Raw genomic sequence first — 19796 nt, forward strand, 5'->3', positions numbered from 1 at the left:
CTGTACTTATTGCCTCACTACTCTTCAGTTTGTTCAGAAAAGTGTATGTTTTCTGTTCTCTGCCTCTTAAAACTCAGAGCTGCTGCTTCTCATTCAAATTTCCATCATTAGACTTTATTTTTGTCTTCATCTACTTCCTGACTCTTACCTTTAAGTCTATATGGTACTTCCATATGCTTATTTCTGAAATCACATATTATGACTCTCATGATGGTGCTTTCTTTTAACTTGCCTGCTGTGCTAGAAGCCTGTAAAATCACCATACAGCCTCTAATCAAATCCCCACCTAAACAATCTCCTTATTTTGAACTCGTGTAAATACACAAAATTAAAATGAGAACAAGTGTATTGTATCACCTGTAAGTTTACAAGAAACAGCATTCTCCAAAAGTCATGTTTTATGGAGGAAAACTATCCACCTTTCTTCTAGTCATGATTCTTTCCCATTGCAGTTATTTTTATTACCATTCTTACTGATTAAGAAGCCTTAAAAATCTGAGTTACAAAATGTTATCATGTGTTTCTTTGTAAATTGTCTATTTCTCTATTTACTGATACAAACTTTGCTTACAATTAAGCATACTGAATTTTTTCTCAACCTACACCTGGGCCTGTAAGTTCCTGTTCACAGGTGTAAACTTCTTAACTTTCTCTACTGAATCATTTTAGCATTCTAGTGAAAAAACGAAAAAAAACCCAAACCAAACAGACCCCCCAAAACCCTCCAAACCCAAACCCCAAACTAAAGAAATGGAAAAATGCAGCTCTGTTTCTAGAGGAAACAAAAATATGCTTTCAGACAGGGCTGCACCTCCAGTTGCAGCTGCAGAAACTCTATTGAAGGTCTAGGAACTAATACTGATATCTGAAGAATATAAACATTCTAGCAGAATATAAACATTATGTACAGTACAACCACATTATTTTTAGGCTGTGATTTCCTAAGTTGGATACCACTTTGTTTCCTCTAAAAGTAATAATCTAATGGTGTTTTCCCATATTACCTGTATACTACATTCAATAATCCGATGTGCCAATTTAAGATAATGAAACAAGACACCACTTATAAAACAGAGGAAAGTGTGACCAGGCTTATGCATATATGTCAAACTTCTCAAGCCAGATAAAACCATCCTGACTACAGAAGTACAAGCAACCACTCACCTCATTAGTATCTTAAGAATCTATATGTACTATGCTTTTTTTAAATAAATTAACTTTTATGAAGAAGTCTAAAAACCAACTTACATGCCCAACTTTCAGCTACACAATATGAAAGCAGATCTTAACATATTAATTACAGTTCTTAATTCAGGAATATGATGACAGGTTTGAAAAACAAAAAGTCATGTAAAGCTGGTCAGATTTGCCATCTCCTTTTCTGTAGTCACGTCTGTATGCCAGACATCAAAGTACAACATTTTCCACTGATACTTTGCAGTTAAGATATACATTCACTGATGCCAAGATCTGACTTTGGGTCACAGTTACCACTCATTTTTGCTACACAATTAAACCAAGAAATCCCACTTTCAATTACAACCTTTAAAAATCAACTAACCTTTCTGTATTGAAGTTGAAATGCAACAATTCAAAAATCCCATGAGTTTGAGCTGAAATTAGTTGTTGGATTTAAACAGCTGGAGGGGGGAAGGGAGACATATCTGAAGGAAGTATATTGAGAGCAGCAGGACTCCCTTTAGGAGAGAAACAGAGAACAGTTAGTAAAAGTAAGTGGGATAAATAATATGAGAAGAGCAGTCTATTAAACTAAAAAGGGATAGAAGGAAAGAGCAGTAATAAGTCTTCACAGGAAATGGAACAGAAAAGGCAAAAAGAAGCTAAGAAGTGGAACTGGTGATGGTCCAAGATTCCCTGTGTAAGTATTACCTCTAAGACCGTAGTTATTTGCCTCTAATAAAAGTGTAAAACAATGTGAAAAGTATATTCACAGAATAAAGTGACATGGGGGGTTTGGGAGTCTCATATAAGGTTAGGATAGAGTCACTCAGACTACAACAGCAAGTTCCTCAAGTGTTCTGACCACAGCTATGTTGACAGGGGTACTTTCTCTAAAACCTGGATAGGACACAACAATAACTCAAATACAAAGGACGGCAGGTAGCGGTGCTGGTACTTTAATCAGCATTACACTTGTGCATATCTCATGGAACAAATCTACCAGTACCAATGTCATTCCAAATTTATATTGACTGCTGTGTCATCTAGCTTCTCAAGACCAGGCAGCTGTCAAGCACTGTTCCAAGCACTCCATCAAGCACAGCTTCATGCTCTAAACACATGAGACCTGTTTGGAAGCGCTTATAAGAAAAAAATTATTTATTTTCTAAAAACTAGATGCAAGCACTAGTTCTAGGGAAGGTGCTACCTTCCTACTAAAACATGAGGCTAAGACCCAAAATATGCACAGCCACTAGAAGCTATCTAGGACTTAGTCTTGATAATGATATCCTTGCATAACAAAATTTGTATTGCAGTTTCTGCTTGATATAGCATGCTTTTATTTGATTTCCTAAGCAATGATGTGAAAATTTACAAACTTTTATGGTATGCATCTCCTGCCACTCACTGGTTATGGGATAGTATGGGTAATAACAGTTGACTTGTCACCAAGGAAAGAAATTTTAGAACCAGGGTATCTGCATGCTGGGTAAGAGATATCACAATAGGAAAAGCAGGTTTATTACCTATATGCCAAATACAATATAAAAAAATGTTTAAGTAATTCCAGTATTCATCAATCAGTATTACTGAAATGCTGTCATTGTTACACAGAAAAAAATAAAAAAAAAGAAAAAGATTGTATAATTTCCATGTGCTTTTATGTGAGGCAAACATTGTATTTTATTTTATTTATTAGTTCTGTAATACTGCCAAATAGCTAGAAATTGTTTAATATTAGTATTGCATATGTCCTTCCTAGAGCTGACTAATTCTTGAAAGAGAGGCCCCAGTACCAAATCCTAACCAAATGGCTACAAATGTTTCTCATCCACTTTTCTTCCATGATAGAAAAAGATCAGACTGGATTTGTGAAAGTTAGGAAAAGTTTATGGTTACTGGGGTCAGAGCAAAATGCCAACCGACCAACCATATAAACAAACAAACTCTGTCTGTGGAAAGGACATAGAGTTATTGTGAGAACTACTGGACTCAGCAAGTTGCACTGGGCTCAGAGAGAAACTGTATTATCACTCCATTTGTTCAGTGCACTTCCTCAGATATTTCTAGGGCAACTTCTAGAAATGTGCTCTCACTATGCTACAAGGTAGACTATAAATGTAGAGCTTATGCAAATAGAAATTGTAATCACGCATTCTAAAAAAAGGCCAGTAATCGCACTATCATTGCCTCACTGAAACAAATGAATCATTATTGCATAATTTCCTCTGAAGATAACAGGAAGTCTTGATCCTTACTTCAACACTGGATTTGGTTCAATGGCTTATTTAATTTTCTTATAAAACACTATCATCATCTGGTGGTGTATTTTGCTACTATATAAACTGCATGGTATGAAGATGAAAGCATTTCATTTAGTTAGCATTAAACATTTAGAAGAAGACACAGATTTATTACCTTGCAGTTATGCCAAACTATGTGGGGGTGAGGGTGGAAAATGAAGTAACATGAAATTAACTTGACAGAACTGTTGAAGATTTTGAGAACAACCAACATGCCAACATTTTACATGATGGAATTCTGACTTTTCTGTCTGAAAGTGAAGACAGACTAAATAAAAAAATACAGCTTGAGGATGCTTTGTATCCTTATTCATACCATCCATGAAGTATAAAGGGACATGACAAATATTTTGAAAGAAAACCTTACAGGTTTTTCAAACAAAAATATGTTTCACACTTTTTCTATAATTTGGGGTAAAAAATGTTATTTTGAACATACAACCAGAATCTACATAAAGCTACATAAATGAATTGTTGACTTACGTGGTAACTTTTCAGTCTAACAAAATCGACTTTCATAGAGATGAACCTTTCTGAATTTCTGCTGAGATTTTTAATGTGCTCCACAAGGTCAGCACAGAACTTGTAGCCACCTTTGAGGACACAGAGAACCACAATATCATTGTCTCCAATGTCTTGCATAATATCTTTGGCCAATCGTTCTGTCCTGGGGCAAAAAAATTAAGGATAAAATAATATTAGATGCAGATTCTCTAAGCTCATAGTATGCTTTCCATGTGGTTACAAAGAAACACTATGTATGTAGTTTGAATGACAGTATGTTCAAGTGTCTTGGCTTAGTTTGGATCAAGTTCACAGTAGGCAGAGAGTGATGGATGCAAAATGCAAAGCATGTGACTCAAACTAGTTAACCTTAAATTTTATAAAAAGTGTACATTATCACTATTTCATACAGTAAAAGAGAAAAGTGCAAACAGCTTAAGTGACTTGTTTGAGATCAGACACACAAGAATAATCAAGGCTATGCTCCAATGAACCTGGAACTACAGGGTTCCCATATCTGTCTTCTCTTTGACAATTCTGCATTTCAAACACATTGTGACAGATGACTGAACCCAAAAGATACACATTCTGTAATATAAACCACATCTTCCAGGATTCCATTTTTCGGTTTTACTTTTTCTCTAGCCACTTGACACTACATAAATACATTGAGCTTCAGTAAAATCTACATGTGTGCATTTACCAGAGAAGAATAACCTCTAAATTGAATATACTAGTTATGAACAAAAGCTGTCACTTCATTTTCACATCTTTGTACTTGTAATGCTCAAGTAAACTCCATATAGCAGTAATTAGCATTTTTTAGATTTAAAAAATATAAGGTATCATTAGATCATCTTGTTTGACCTCATATACGTAATCCCTTTTACTCATGTAAGAATGAAGATTAGTAAATGACTTTCATTTCCTTTACTGAAGATTAGTAAACCAGTCTTTTATCATCTCTTCTCAAGTCTGAAAATAACGGGGAAAACCTCCCATAAAAAAAAAAGAAACATTTCTCTAGTGATTTTTTAATGTATATATATTCTTCCTCAGATTGTCTGACGAGCTGAAATTTCAAATACTGCCAAATAGCATTTTATATTTTAAAAGGGTATGAACTCCAGCGTACACAAAAATGTACTAATTTCAATTTCTAAATAAAAGATATACCATTTTTTAAACTTATATTTACCTGCTACCAATCTAGAGAATTTTCTCAAGTGCTGAACCTTCTTCCTACATGAAAATTTTGCATGATCACAATATATTCAGTTCTTTGTCATTTTCCATTAGAACAGTATCAGTCTGTTCTGCTGGAGTAAGAAAAAACCAGTGGCGTTCATTCTGCTGGAGTACAAAAACTAGAGTCAGTTGACTCTAACCAAAAGAGATGAAAAGTACAACACAATGGTTACTGAAAATGCAATGAAAGAAAGCTTGTGTTTTAAAAATAAAGGAGCCATAACTCTTCCTTATGATGGACGTCTACAATCTTCTTTCAAAGAGTTCCAATGAATTCTGTACTTGCAACTGGCTGTTTAAATGTGGTAGACAGAAAGCTGCAGGCTGAAAATGTCCCACGAAATTCCATTCAGATATTCACAATAAATACACTGTTGAAAATTACCATTTCCATTTTGTAACTTTTTCATAAGATATTTAACAGCACATCAGAAACTGTTAGTGAGCATGAACATTGAGCTGGACTAGCACAAATACCAAAGCACCACCAGGTGCCTACATGGAGAGTACATGGGAACTACTACAAGGTAAGGAATGAGGGCTGGTCAAGCTTTCCCACTGCTACCTTCCAGACCTAGCACCTGGACCCAAACAGTCGCTGACACACGTTTTGGTTGTGTTGAATGGCAGAAGTCAATAGTGCAGTTGGCAACCATTAGATTAATCGGCATTAACGACTTGTACTAGGGAGTTGCCAAAGTTGTAACATTGTAACTCAATGTTGGGTTTTCTCCTTTTCATATTAAAAACACAGAACGGTTAGAGTGCAAGTGAGACTTTCAAGTATAACTATATTCAAAGCTTTGTACTTGCTCTTTCACCTTGAGTTCTGCTCCCTTGTAGTTTACATTCCAATACCAATTTCACTATATGATCACTCGCCTTTCTGTGGCACCCTTCTCATTTAATGCCCAAATCAGATATTCAGTGAAAGAAATTAGATGGGGAGTTGTAAAAGCAATAAATTACAAGTCTGGTATTTCCTAATCTTCAAGTATTTTTTTTTGTTTTTAAAAATGAAAGAAAATATTTTTACAATTGCTAATACAATATTTTAGGACAAATATCACATACACAGTCTGTGGATGATGAGCTTTATAAAACAGAGTAATACTACTGATCAAAGAATTTATTTAGTAACATTCAACCAACACATACCTGTCAACAATAATGCCATGTGGTATGAGCACATATTCCAGATCTCCGTAGTAGTGCTGAGGATAAGTAAACAAATCCAAACTGTACCCAGGCCAATTGTCTGAAATCTGAAACATCAAGTAATGCTGTTAAGAATACTTCATGGTGTTTGACAGTATGTAACTGATATAAAATCAGTGTTCTAGTAAACTCTTTTGGCTGTTCTAGTACAGTTTATTGGCTGAATTAATCATATGACATACTCTCTTCCACTCATAATTTACTGTTTCACTTTTCCTGCTAATTATTTTGCTTCTCAGTATACCTTAGAAATCAAATGCTACTGTTTTTTTTTTTTCCCCACAGAATGTGGGAAATTTCACCTGAAATCACAAACAACTAGACAGAATAAGTATTTAGTACTAAACTAGTGGCAAGACTAAGTTTCTTACTAATTTCAAATTCAAAAGGCAAATGTAAGATTACCAGTAAGAAGGGGTTCTCCAATGGGAGATTCAGACAGTGGGATTAAAAGTTGTAAAATCTTACATTAAAATAATACATTTCTGGTTTAGAGGTACTTTAAAGTCATACATAAATAAATAAATATTCTACAGATGAAACAGCATGTAGGACAGGGAGAATAAATTACGTGGTTCATGGAAGGTATCTGTACAAATCAGTGGAAGATTGTACTTCTTGCCAAAGAAGAAGTTCTTAATTTACATAAGTCACCAAAGATGAGCGATTACAAAATGTCTACCTCTCAATTTATGATCAGCTACTCTATAAATCCATACATTTACAGAAAAAATATTTTACAGATTTAATATACTTTAGTTCTGTAAGTATTGGGATACAACAATTAGGAGATCCCAGAGCACTGAGTGGCAATAGGGATTAAGTAGGTCAAAAATAAGCCAACAGGTAAAGCTTTCAGAAAGCTATGAAGATGCAAACTCATCAGCACAAGAACTAAACAAACTGCAAATCAACAGTTTTCAGAATTCCTTGTGAAAGACGAGACCTGCAGGCTCACAAGGTATCTTGGAATCTTTACAAAGCTTTGCTTCAATATTGGTCCATAACAAAAAGCAACACCTAATAGGTTTTTTTACCAACGTGTTCCTCAAGTCACATATTCTTTCTTCTTTCTAAAGCTTGCCCATAAGAACCTTCAGAGGGATAAATGGTGAGAAACTTGTCTTTGTAAAGTGCACATCTTAATGGCATGTCCGCTAAATACAAGCTTTAAAGGCCCATCGCTGAAACTAACCTCGGCTTGTAATTTCATGTGGTATAGCAATAAATCATACCTCCAAAAACCTCAAAGCTAACACAAGATATTTGATGTTGAGGTGTTCCTCCACATCTAGTCTTCATGAACTTCAGCATAGCCCTGCCTCATGCTGTAGAGAAACACTGTTCTGCCTCATGGATTTTCACTTGCTTGGGGGCTTTTTGCATATTCACCAACACCTACAGATGCCTCAGCTGCTGTGTTTTCTTAACTCTGCCCAACTGCTTCTTTATCCCAAAAAGAGGTTTTTGTTGGTAACTACCACTGAACACTCCCCCATAAAGAGCATGGCTCGGAGATCACTGGACTTATTACACAAGCCTTGAAACTAGAAAACAGAAAAAAGTTACTTAGTTATGTTCCTCATTTCCACAGAAACATGAGATTATAAATATCCTTCTTGGCAAGGTTTTTAATTGAGTCAAATCTTGCTCCAGAAACCCTGCTGCACAAGGCCTGCGAAACCTATTTTTCCATCTGCATTTTCAGCATACAAGGGTGGCTGAAACTTTTTAAACATTTTGTAGCAATGAACTGTCTGGCAGGGTTTTGTTCAAAAGTATCTTAACATAAAAGGAAACAATTTCAGATAGCGTTTTAAATTGCCGAAGGACTGTAAACACCCACTAAGAACCCTTGTCAATATTGCTACTGATGCATCCTGGTCAAATTCGACGTGTTTAGTGTGGTGCAGAAGATTAAACTAAATGGATGGAAACTTCTTCAGAACTCATCCAAACCAACAGGTTTCACTTAGATTACAGTTTAAGTCCTATAGGAAACATGATCAGGATGAAATTTTGATTCTCCTATCCATCCTATCTGAATAAAAGAACATAAACTGCATTACTTTGCAATAATACAGAAGTTCTCAGTTACAAGTAACTGGCATTTGACCAATAAGATTAAATTCACATATACTTCCTAATTAATTATCTTTCTAATATGATAAGCCTATTCTATATTCTTCTTTCTTTTAAGGCACTTCCCAACATTAAGCAGAAATTGTCATCTACCCTAAAGCTATTCACACTGCAATGCAACAATTTTTCATGTAACTATTAATTTTTATGAGTATTCTGCGTGTGAATTAAAAAAAAAAGTGTGATTACCCTCAGTTTAATAGCCAAGCATCAAAAAATAGCCACTTCAAATTAAATTTTAAATTCAACTTCTTTTCACTTCTGGATTTAGACTTTGAAAATCTGAAGGAAATATTTGCGATTGTTTCAATATAAAGACAGCATTCAACTGGATGAATAAATATACATACTGAATATATCAGTACACAGATGTGTAAAAAAAATCCCACAGTGAAAGAAAGGTCTGTTTTTAAAGTTCAGGCCTGGCATGTTCAAGCAGCCCAGCAGAAATTCTCCAGCAGGTCTTTCAGAAGTTGATGTGAACATAGACAAAAAGGTATACGAATACATGGCAATACCCAAAAGCACTCCCTTGAGGCATTAAGAGAGAGGCTGGAGACATTCAACACCTTTGGAAGAACACTGCTAGTTTTGTTGTGAGGTCTCAGCACAGTACTCACTTCAAAGCAACAAGGATCTGGATTCTGCTTTAGTATAAAACAAGGGAGCAAGCATCTAGCAAAGTCTAGCTTTGTAAACTTAAATCATACTGCAAAAGCCTTACTTTTGGTTGGGGGGAGAGAGGGCTTGAGGATCACATGCACACATTTATGCATAGTAAGCAGAAGTCAGTACAGCAGAACACGGTTATGAGAATTCACAGCCTCCTTTGCAATATCCTCACGTTGCTTTGGTGCTAAACACAGACACCCACTTAAAAAAAAATGTCATTCATTACACAGGTGCCAGGAGAGGTGGTTGATGTGCAGTGGTTTCAGTCAGAGCTCCAACAGACAGCAATAGGTTTCTTTGGCAGGGGATGGAGTAAAGGCTGGTATGGACAGGACGCAACACTGCCTGCACAGAGCCCCCAGCTCTGCTCCACAATCTGGGTGGCAGTTCTACAACTTGGTTAAAATCCCAATGCCACAATAAAATACAAACATTCCTAAGGTGGTGACAGTGATAGAATTTGCTTCACAGGAGAATCTGGTTTGTCCCTCAGAATAAGGAGCATACTTATTCATTTCATAGAATCATAGAGTGGTTGGGGCTGGAAAAGATCTTAAATATTATCTAGTTCCAACCCTCCTGCCACGGGCAAGGGCACCTTCCACTAGACCAGGTTGCTCAAAGACCTGTCCAGCCTGGCCCTGAACACTGGGCAATCTGTGCCAGTGTCCCACCACTCCCATAGCAAAGAATTTCTTCCTTACATCTAACCTAAAGATACCCTCTTTCAGTTTAAAGCCATTCCCCCTTGCTATGTCTCTACATAATTTCTGCACAATTTATTTAGCCCCACTGGCACTCAAAGTGCACTGCCAAAGTTCGGGCTTCTTCCCACCACAGAAGGACAAGGGGCAGCCGGACAGCGTGGTTTTTACAGCGCTCCCGGGGCCCCGAAGGCCTCCAAGCGTTTTGGTGGGCGCCATCCCTCGGCATCCTGACCTCAGTCACTCAAGCAGCCTGGTGAAGCGCACAGCCACCTCAGCCTTGAATTACCCTTGGTAATTCAGGGCTGGGGTTTCACGGTGGAAACCAGGAGCCCGCTGAAGCCTGGGGAGCCGGCCAGCCTGCCCACCCGTAGTCCGGGGAGCCCGGCGGGGCCGGCGATCGTCCCCATCCGGCAGCCCGGCAGGGCTGGGCACAGCGGGCTGCGCCGTGAGGCAGCGCAGGGAGGGGCCGCGGCCCGAGTGCCGGCGGCGGACCCCGGAGGAGGGCTCGGGTTGGGGCGGCCTCGGGTGGGGGCCAAGCAGCGGGGCAAGGCAAGGAGTGGAGCGGGCCCGGGGCCCGGCAGGAAAGGGAAGGTCCGGGCCCACGGCGGGGGGTGGGTGGGTCAAGCACAAAGCGCCGGGGGAGCGGCAGCCGTGGGGTACAGCGCTGAGGGACGAGGGGCGCGGGGTCTGGGCAGCGCATGGCGGCGGAGGGCAGGAAGGAGCGGCAGGGAAGCGGGGCGGTGGTCGGGGAGAGGACCGCGCGCTGCAGAGGACGAGCGGCCGGGGCGGGCCGGGCGACGCTTTGCATTTACCACAACGCCGCGGCCTCCGCCGCTCCGCGCCGCCTCGCCGCTCCCGCCTTCCCCGGCCATCTTCCTGCGCCCTGCCGAGGGGCTGCGGCGGGGCGGGGCGGGCGGGCCGCGCCGCAGCGCAGCGCAGCGCGGAGAGGTGTCGGGGAGCCTGGCACCCGCCGAGCTGCGGGTACCCAGTGGGGCTGGCCCCGGGCGGCGGGCTGCTGCCTTGTGTTCGCGGCCGCGTCCCCCGCCTCCCTGGGGAGCGGAGCCTGCGGTGTGCCCGGCGGCGGCCGGGGCTCGCCGGGCAGGCGCTCGGCAGCTTTTCTTAAGCCATGACACGATAGCCGGATCGAGAAAGGTCTCTGAAGAGGAGAGGAGATAGGGGCTGTAACTCGTGAACTGAGGCGTACGTGGAGTCATGGGATGGGTGCTGAGAAAGCACTGCACGGGGCACGGGTAGCATTGGTGAGGTGGGTGCGAGGTGGAAGCAGCTACCGCCTTGGAGAAGCCAGCACCAGTGACAGACTGGGAGGGTGGTGGAAGGGTTTGGACAGCTAGGTAGGAGGCCTGGGCTGAGTACATTAGTGGAGCAGATTAAGCTGGTGTGGTTTAAACTGACATTTTAACAGGTTTTTGCTTCTGCTCTGTGGAGAAAAAAAGGATGCCGGAAAGCAAACTTCCAGTAGTTCATTAACCTTGCTTTCCATCCTTGCTGATTTATGAGCGGGTGCTCCTTCTTCCACAACCCTGTGTATGTGCTGGAGCAAGCTGTGTCTTCCCAGAGCCTTCAGCCCATTGCCATGTTGCTCATGCTGTTGGTCCAGCAGAAGGAAAGCAGATCAGGGTCCACACAGCCTTCTACCCCTCTCCTCCTCTCCCTTCCAATTCTGTTAACATCATTATTAACACTTAGCTTAAACAGCCTCGCAGATGAGCAGGACCTTTTTTCTTCTCTTGGGTTGTTCTGGTCATAGTCTACCTTTACATTCCCATGTAAGAAGTTCAAATTTGGACTTGCTCTATCCTTTTTACAACATGGCTTCTGGGCAAAATGCTAACAGCCTCTCAGTCCGCTGCAGGGAAAAGTACAGCTTTTCACTTTCTTAAAAGTGAAAGTTGGTTATGATTTCTGGTATTTATCTGTTAAATATACAACTGGTAGAATTCTGCCATTCCTGCACTGGAAATTATTAAAGGAAGAAGAAGTTGCTTTTAGGGGAGACTTGGGTATAATGAAATATGCTTACTGATGCCTGAGGGGCTTTTATCACTCAAGTAAGCAGACATTTCAAGTTGGTACACTACTTTTCTAAAATATAGTCATTGAGACAGGTAGGTCACAAGTCATAACAGATGAATCCAGAGGACACTATGGGTCTGTCTGCAACAGGAGTTTGTTGTCCAGCATGGGCTGGCTTTTAGTTGCACCCTGTTAGTGCACTTGCATTAGAACTGAAAGACAGTTAATAGCTTAGGAATCTGATGTTAAGAAGACTTCCATAAATGAATCACTAATCAAAATCTGGCTAAATACTAAAGCAATTAAAAATCATCTTGGAGTAAATGCTTTGTTTCTTATATGAAGCCAGATTTGTTTGCTTTTTGGTGGATTAAGGAACTATTTTTAGATGAACTGTTTCTACAATTGATAATATGTCTTAAAGAACAGAAGACCAGGTTTACAAAGTGACACTGGCTGACTCCAGAATGTCTGCCCCAGAAGTGATGCCTCTATATGAAGACTGAGTTATACTGGAGAAAAAAAAACACAGTTCCTTTAACAGTGCTTTAAAATAAACTTACTAAAAAGTAGTGAATTTGATAAACAGCATATACAGACTTGCAGAAACCTACATAAAGTAAATAAAAATATTTTTGTAAAATATATAGGAGATTTTCATAACGGGCAAAATCCCTAAAGACGTTTGCCTTTCAATTGCATGTGAACATTTCATACAACTATTGAGAAAGAAAGTTGAATATTTCATCTAAAATTGGGGATTAAATGCTGCTGATTTGCACCCACAACCAGTTTTCAAGATTTGAAGATTTTTCTTGCTTGGAGGTGGGAAAAAACCCTCCTAAAGCCCACATTCACTCTAGACCCAATGCATTCTGACTTGGTTACCACCACATTAGAGATAAAACTGGTGTTTCAGAAACAGAGCTGGGCTCTGTAGTTCTGAAGCTATTTGGATTACAGCTAGAAACTCAGATCAATTTTGCCACTGCTGTATGAGTACTGATTTCTTCTAACTTTGGGGCTAGTTGGGTTACTATCACAATCTTCTGTCTTTTTTAACCACATTGTTTATCAGACCACTGCAATACAGGAGATTGTTGTAACTACACCACAGACAGAAGCTTAACAATTTTAAAAATACTAACATGAATAAGATGCTAAAAAATAAATTCCTCTGGCATTGTACTGAAAAACTTAAGCAGGAAATGTTTATTCTTCCCATCAAGGCTGGATGACTGCATTTTGTCAAGTCTTCCTTTTGGTATTCTTCTCTTCCGACAATTTCCCAGGACTCATTTAAGAAGTAAAATGAAGTGTCATGTCTTGCTAATAACAATAAATACGAGTATGGAAATGAAAAACTAGATATATTTAGCTGGGGTACATTTGAAGAGTAGTGCTGCTATCAGCAGCCACTGATCCAGCCCACAGAGTTGCTCTTCTGCATGTAAGATATTTTCATTGGCATAAAATGTTAATTATTTAATTTTTTTTTAGTTTTTTAGTTATTTTTGCAAACGAGGCAAGTTCCTTGTTCTGTAAACCAAGAGAATTAATAGAAACCAGAATTCATGAGGTTCTTTGTACATGATGGAAACGAAGCTGCCAAGGATTTAGCTAATTAGTAACACTGATTTTTTCAGTATGAACTGGTGTACAATGTATGAATTTACTGTGGATTTTCAAAGCCTTTTTTTTTTTTTTATTAAGGCCAAAAGATGATTATCTTAAACTTGATATTGAGGCCTTAACTGTGAGAAAGACTGTAAGCATTCTGTAGAGCATTTTTATTATTTTTGTTTAGCTGTTTGTTTATAAACTAAAAATAGAAGGAAAAGAATAAGCACTTTAAGATATACAACCATGGAAAATTATCAGAGAGGAAAAGAACAAATAAAATAGGGCAGATCATGCTAACAAGTAGGTCTGGGTAGGTCTGGACACGTAGCCAAAAGACATAAAGGAGCAGATGGAAGAAGTGACACACAGAGAAACAAAGCAGAGTTTAGACTTATATGCAGATCCCTTGTGATTATTGTACCTTGGGCCTTTACAGAATGAACTTCACAATTTCAGTAACACATCTTTTCCTCTCTTACCCTGTTACTGATTGAAGCAGGACATGCAGTATCTACCTTTTCACAACTCTAATGTAAAGAAATGTTGAAAACAGAAGGTTGGGGGCAGGGATACATGAAGAAAGCAGCCCAAGACAAACATTATCGTGGAGTTACCTGTTCACCTTTGCAACTCCAGTATGTATTCTCCTTCCAAGAAGTCATAAACATTTGACAACTCAGTTTGATATGTAAACACCAAAAATAGCCAAGAAAGGCACGGAAATCCAGAATATTTCAAGAGGTATGGCTTACCTAGATAGAAGCTTGCCAATTAGGGGATGAAGTAAGAGCTCTTATTCTGGTTCTGCCTGTTGCTTGCAGCTGTTATGTGAACAGCAGAACTGTAAACAATCTTATCAAGCATGAACCTGCATTTCTCAGTGGTTACAAGGTAAGGGTTCTCTCCCCAGTTGTTGCAGAGAAAGACATTTTTGGGTAAAATAATCACCGAAGAGAATATTAAAACCAAAAGTCTAGCATATACAGTACTTTAGGGCATGTTGAAAACAATTTAAATTGCTTTCATATCCAGTTTGAATATATTCCAGAATTTTGAGTTCTTTTACATTACCTGAGGCAGTTACCCAGCCCAAAGGGTGGCTGCTGAAGATCCTGAGTGCAGCAGAACATATTTACCAGACAGCATTACAGGCATCTGGGAGAACACAAAGCAGTGTTTCAGATCATTCACCTACATGCAAGAACCTAGGGACACCTTACAGAAAGCTGTCCAATTAGGCAGGCCTAGGAAGCATCCTACAATGTGCAGTAGCACAGATGCTGTACTTTCCCTTTGTGAATACTGTACTACATTCAGCAGGTGATGGAGTGGCACTACAGGCTGGAATCTAGGTTCTGTCTACCTTCAATTTCAGCAGAACTAGCCCCTGGAGGAATTTGAAAGTTCAGCCTTAAAGCAGTTGCAGCATCTAAGATCCACAAGGGAAGCTTGGACCATTTAGCTACCACAGTTAACCTGTTCTGAGTCTGCAGGACTGACTCAGGCTTTGAAAATTAACTATAGTAACTTCAATATGAAGGAAATGGCTGAAAGCTGCCATTCAAGATGTTCATGTGGTTTCTAAACTTTTTCGACTTTTGAATCATTGTTAGGCACTGCTTGACAGAATTCTGGGCTTTGACTTACTTGGTCTATGATAAACATCTTTAATACAAAACTACATTTTTGTTTGTTATTAATCTCACTGTGCCAGACTAGAGCAGCGAGAGCTTCATATTGCAATTTCCTGGCTCCTGAAGATTCTCTTCCTGCTTTTCAGGTTCATGTTATTAATATAGAGTTCTTTATAGCTGATATAAATGCAAACAAAAATTTCCTCTTGTTCTTTAATACTAGAATAAGCTTTATTTCTTTCATAATACTATGCAAATATTTCCCCTAGCCAGCTATTGAGGTGCATTGATGTTTGATTGGTAAAGCATTATTTTAAAGAAATGCTGCTCACATCATATCCTATGACAAATTCTTCACATATAGCCAGGAAGACTAGCCAGGGAATTGTAACTATATAGTGGGTCACACCCGATGTGACGAATTTAACTGTTAAGACTTTGTTTCTAGAAGAGATTAAAAGAGATTGTCCACTTGGCTTCATCCCCCTTTTTTTTTTAGTTTTGTTTTGTTTTCTAATAAACTCCAGCAAATTTGGAAAAATCTGCAAAACAAAAGAATTCCGAGTGTTTTGAACAAGCAAACAAGTAGCAGTTTAAGGACTGTTTTTTCCAAGTAGCCCAGTGGCTTTGATGTAATTTTGTATACTTCACAGTTTGCCTAGAATAAACAGTGCAGGGAAAGAAGCTTGTTGAAAAGCAGAATCTGGTCCAGCAAGTTCTCCTGTAGCGTAGGTAGGTGAAATGTTCATGGCCGGCCAAACCCTGAGCTCCGCACAGAATGACCCACTCCATAAGGGTGTCAGAATCCTGGATCCAGACCATTTGATAATTGTATTGTTTGTGTAAAAGACAGACCATTCCTCCTAAGCAAACAGCAAAACGTGATTGTTTCTTAACTGTACAGTGATTGGGGCCATGTGTTGCATACTGTTGATTTTTTTTCCTCTGAAGAGAGATTTGTTACACTGCTTCTTCAGCTTTAATATGGCCATTGGAATAATATGGGAACTGTTCTGCTTGTCTGTCCTTATAGCAACTTTGGGAATTAGAGTACTGAGTCATCTGAATTTTCCATATGGGAGCTTTCACCTAGCAAGAGTAACTTAGTCATTAATTTAATGAATTTCGAGTGACCAGTTTGAGACAATAGCTTTCAAACTATTATACAGCACTGTCCTGAGTCAAAGCATAGCTTTGAACTTTAGGCACACAAATCCTGTATTTAAAACATATGGGCCCAAATTGCAGAAGTCATGAACCCCAAATATGAGAAATGCAGTATCAATGCCTACCAGTGAAAAACACAGACCATTTACCATTGCATTTCAAAAACATTCTATGACAAAGACATGAATAAATCATACTGCTCCAGGGAATAAGTTAAGTGCTTTAAATCTCATTTCTCTTCATTCAACTCCTACTTTCCAGTTGCTGAAACAAACGATATGTGGTTCTTGGAAAACATCCTTTTAGTAAACAACTTGAATCTGTTTCCTTTATTGCATGGTCTTAGTTCAACCCCAGATGATCATATTTATTTTTATTATTATTATTATTATTATTGTAAGCATGTAGGAGATCTACTTACAAACAAAAATTTTATTGTCTCAGACACTAAGCAAAGAGAGAAAAAAGATCCCCATGACAGATAACTTACAGTCTAAGCCTAAGACAAGAAACAACTGGCTGTAGTGCCAGGGGAGCTTAAGAAAACTGCACAGGTCAGTGAGATAAGCCCTAATCTCAGCTCAGCAGCAGCTCGGCTGTTGTTAAATTTTTGGTGGGCACCACTGCATGGAATATTTGAGGAAGGATTTGAAGACAAAGTTACTCCAGTGTTTGCATGTTTGTGTGAATTTCTCCATGCTGTGGAGTCAATGTGGAGGCAGGCATGGAATAATGGATTAACAACACAGGTACTGTGACTGAACAGAAGCTCATCCTCACAGTAGTATCAACAAGGCCAGCTGACATGAATGCAGTCTACTATTTGGCTATGCCTGCTCATCTACAACCACTTGTTGGAGGTACAGTTTGGACAAAAAGTAAGTATGTTTTTTATAACTTGCTGAAATGGAAGCCACATTTACTTCAGCACCCTTTAAACAGTAAAGAAAAAAAAAATGCAAACAAGAAACTTAGCTCACCTTGGATTCCTACCACAATGCCACTGCTTAGCCTGGAGGATGAAAACCGTGAATTTACTTCACATTTTATTTACATAACATTGCATAACAAAAAGGAGCTGAAGGAAGATTGAGGCAGAATGAAAAAAAAGCCAAACCTGCAATCAGTCAAGTACATGTCACTGCCTCAGATGTCCACTCATGGGGAGAAATGGCCAGTGATACTTCGCTTAGTCAGGTTCAGTATGCCTCTAAGTTACTGGGGTGGACAACCCCAATCAGCTATAGGGCTCAGCAGCTGGCTTCCTTAACTATGGGAAATGTCAGGCAACCTTAATAATAGGCTTTGCCACCTGTCTCTCCTGTAATTATATTATTATTATTATTATTATTATTATAAGCATCATAAAGCGGAGGATGAAAGTGTTGACTAGGATTAGCATTTATCTAGGACTGCCATTAATCTGCATATATGTGAAATTTTCTTATCTGAAGGATGTATGCCTTCATTAGGGCTGAAGTTGTTGGATACATTGTATGCCAGTGTCTTAGCTGTGTGGCAGAACAATCATAGCAGCAGTTTGTGACGATGATTTTTCACACAAATACACAACAGGACAGAACATGCCCTCCTACAATAAAACCCACCTGCAGAGATTAAGCAAAATGAAATCACTGAGGAATTTCTCCCGCATTATTTCTCCCACAGAATTTTGCCCTTACTGTTTTATGGGGGGTATGCGGTTACCCCTTTACAAGGAAGATTCTTGAGGAACTGTCCCAGACGTGGTCACCAGGAACACATGCAGAACCCAAGAAACCATTGCGCTTGAGACCAGCCACATGGAGCCCATATGCTCTGGTCAGACCTGATGCTTGCTCGAGGCAGGTCTGTCGGAGCCATACAATCAGGAACTCCCTGTGTTTGTGACGATGCCATATCTGATCCCTTCCTTCCTGGATATAAATAGTTTCATTCTGAAGAACAGCCAGTGAGATATTTATCATAATTTCATGTTGCTATTTTTAAAAAATAGATACACAGTTTTGTCATGCACAGCTTCCAACAGGAAATATTTTCTGTTTGTGGCAACATAGTTCTTACTGACTGATACATCATTCATACCCTGTTTAGCATGTGTTTTTTGATGGTCATCCAATTCAACATGGACTGTTTAAAGATACCAGTTTGGTAATTATGAAGTACTAGAAGCATTTGGATTATTTTCTTTCTCATTATTTCATTGATTATCAGTAATTGACTAGTGAATTCAGGGAATGTTTCAACTAGCAATGCTACTTGTTTATTTTAATATTTAATATTTTTTATGAAGGAAAAAGTCTATCAGAATAATTTGGTTTACTCACTTTTTTGCTTTAGTTATACTGATGGTAATTATGAGTTGATTTATGAACATTACACCTTCAATTATTGCCATTTCCTGAACATATAAATACATAAATATATAAATAAATTACATTTTTTGGATTCTGTGAATTTATTTTATCATGCTTCCCAAAGAGATTTAAAAGGTAAGTATGATTTCCTTCTGCATGTATTTTCAATGGTTTTCGTTATAATGTATTTGGTCCATAATCAGAAGTGTTGGTAGGTCACATGGAATACACATCAAAACAGATGGAAGGAGTTATAACCTCCTCACAGGATGACAGAAGCTATTCACATGTATCAAGAGAGTCATGTATCCTGCATGGCGGCAGAGCTACCTCTAAAGCTTTATGCAAAAAAATTCCACAATACTGTTGAAGCACACTAGTAACAGCCCACTCAGCTACAGAAGCGTACTGGCTTTGGTCTTTCCTGTTAAGCAGGAGTACTTTTGCATCCCTTCCCATGCACTTCCTAACTTCCCCATAACATACTAATATCCTTCTGCCAGTTTTAAAAAACTGCCATGATGATGAATGTTTCCAAGTGTGGCTTAGCTGCTTGTCACAAATTTTGGGATAAGCCATCATCCACTTTGCATTTCCATAAAGTTTACTGATGATAAATGGAAGAACCCAACCCACATCCTTAACCTAATTCAGCCAAATGGTCTACAAGTAACTAAAAGCTGAGAGTGAGAAAGTGGGAATGCACGCTGTTCTGGAGTCAAATCCAAGATCTTATTTTAAGCCACAAGAAAGAGCCATGTTTGATTATATAGAATTTCTTAAGAAAGGCATCTTGTACTTCACTAGAATATAATGTGACATGTTATTAAGTGCCAGTAATTGGTGTGGTTTTGTTAAAATATACAGTATAAGTAATTCTGTTGAGTAAACAGTAAATGAAATTCATAGTTTACAAAACCACAGCTTGCTTCCAGCTTATATCTCTCAAAAATAAACATGATTGCTGAAAAATACGTTACAGAGAACAAAATATACATTCCTGTT

The 19796-nt window shown here is 38.9% G+C and overlaps 1 protein-coding gene and 1 long non-coding RNA gene across 7 annotated transcripts in view; one reads left to right on the forward strand and one right to left on the reverse strand.

The window, feature by feature from the left end:
* Positions 1-10894, reverse strand: part of PRTFDC1 (phosphoribosyl transferase domain containing 1) — a 56803-nt gene extending 45909 nt beyond the window's left edge. For all 6 annotated transcript variants that reach the window (XR_010609935.1, XR_010609934.1, XM_065666602.1 and 3 more), the window contains exons 1-3: positions 10789-10894; positions 6396-6502; positions 3969-4152 (exon numbers count right to left, since the gene is read on the reverse strand). Coding sequence is in view for 4 of the 6 variants with exons in the window: in XM_065666602.1 (XP_065522674.1) it covers positions 3969-4152; positions 6396-6502; positions 10789-10848 (351 nt within the window). In the remaining 2 variants the exon portion in view is untranslated. The remainder of the gene's footprint in view (positions 1-3968; positions 4153-6395; positions 6503-10788) is intronic.
* LOC136007986 (uncharacterized) lies at positions 10609-18831 on the forward strand. Its single transcript, XR_010609936.1, has 3 exons — positions 10609-10632; positions 17184-17312; positions 18103-18831. It is a non-coding gene; the product is annotated as an uncharacterized LOC136007986 (long non-coding RNA).
* The last annotated feature ends 965 nt before the right edge of the window (positions 18832-19796 follow it).

Source organism: Lathamus discolor, chromosome 2, assembly GCF_037157495.1.
Source record: "Lathamus discolor isolate bLatDis1 chromosome 2, bLatDis1.hap1, whole genome shotgun sequence".
Lineage (NCBI taxonomy): Eukaryota > Metazoa > Chordata > Aves > Psittaciformes > Psittacidae > Lathamus > Lathamus discolor.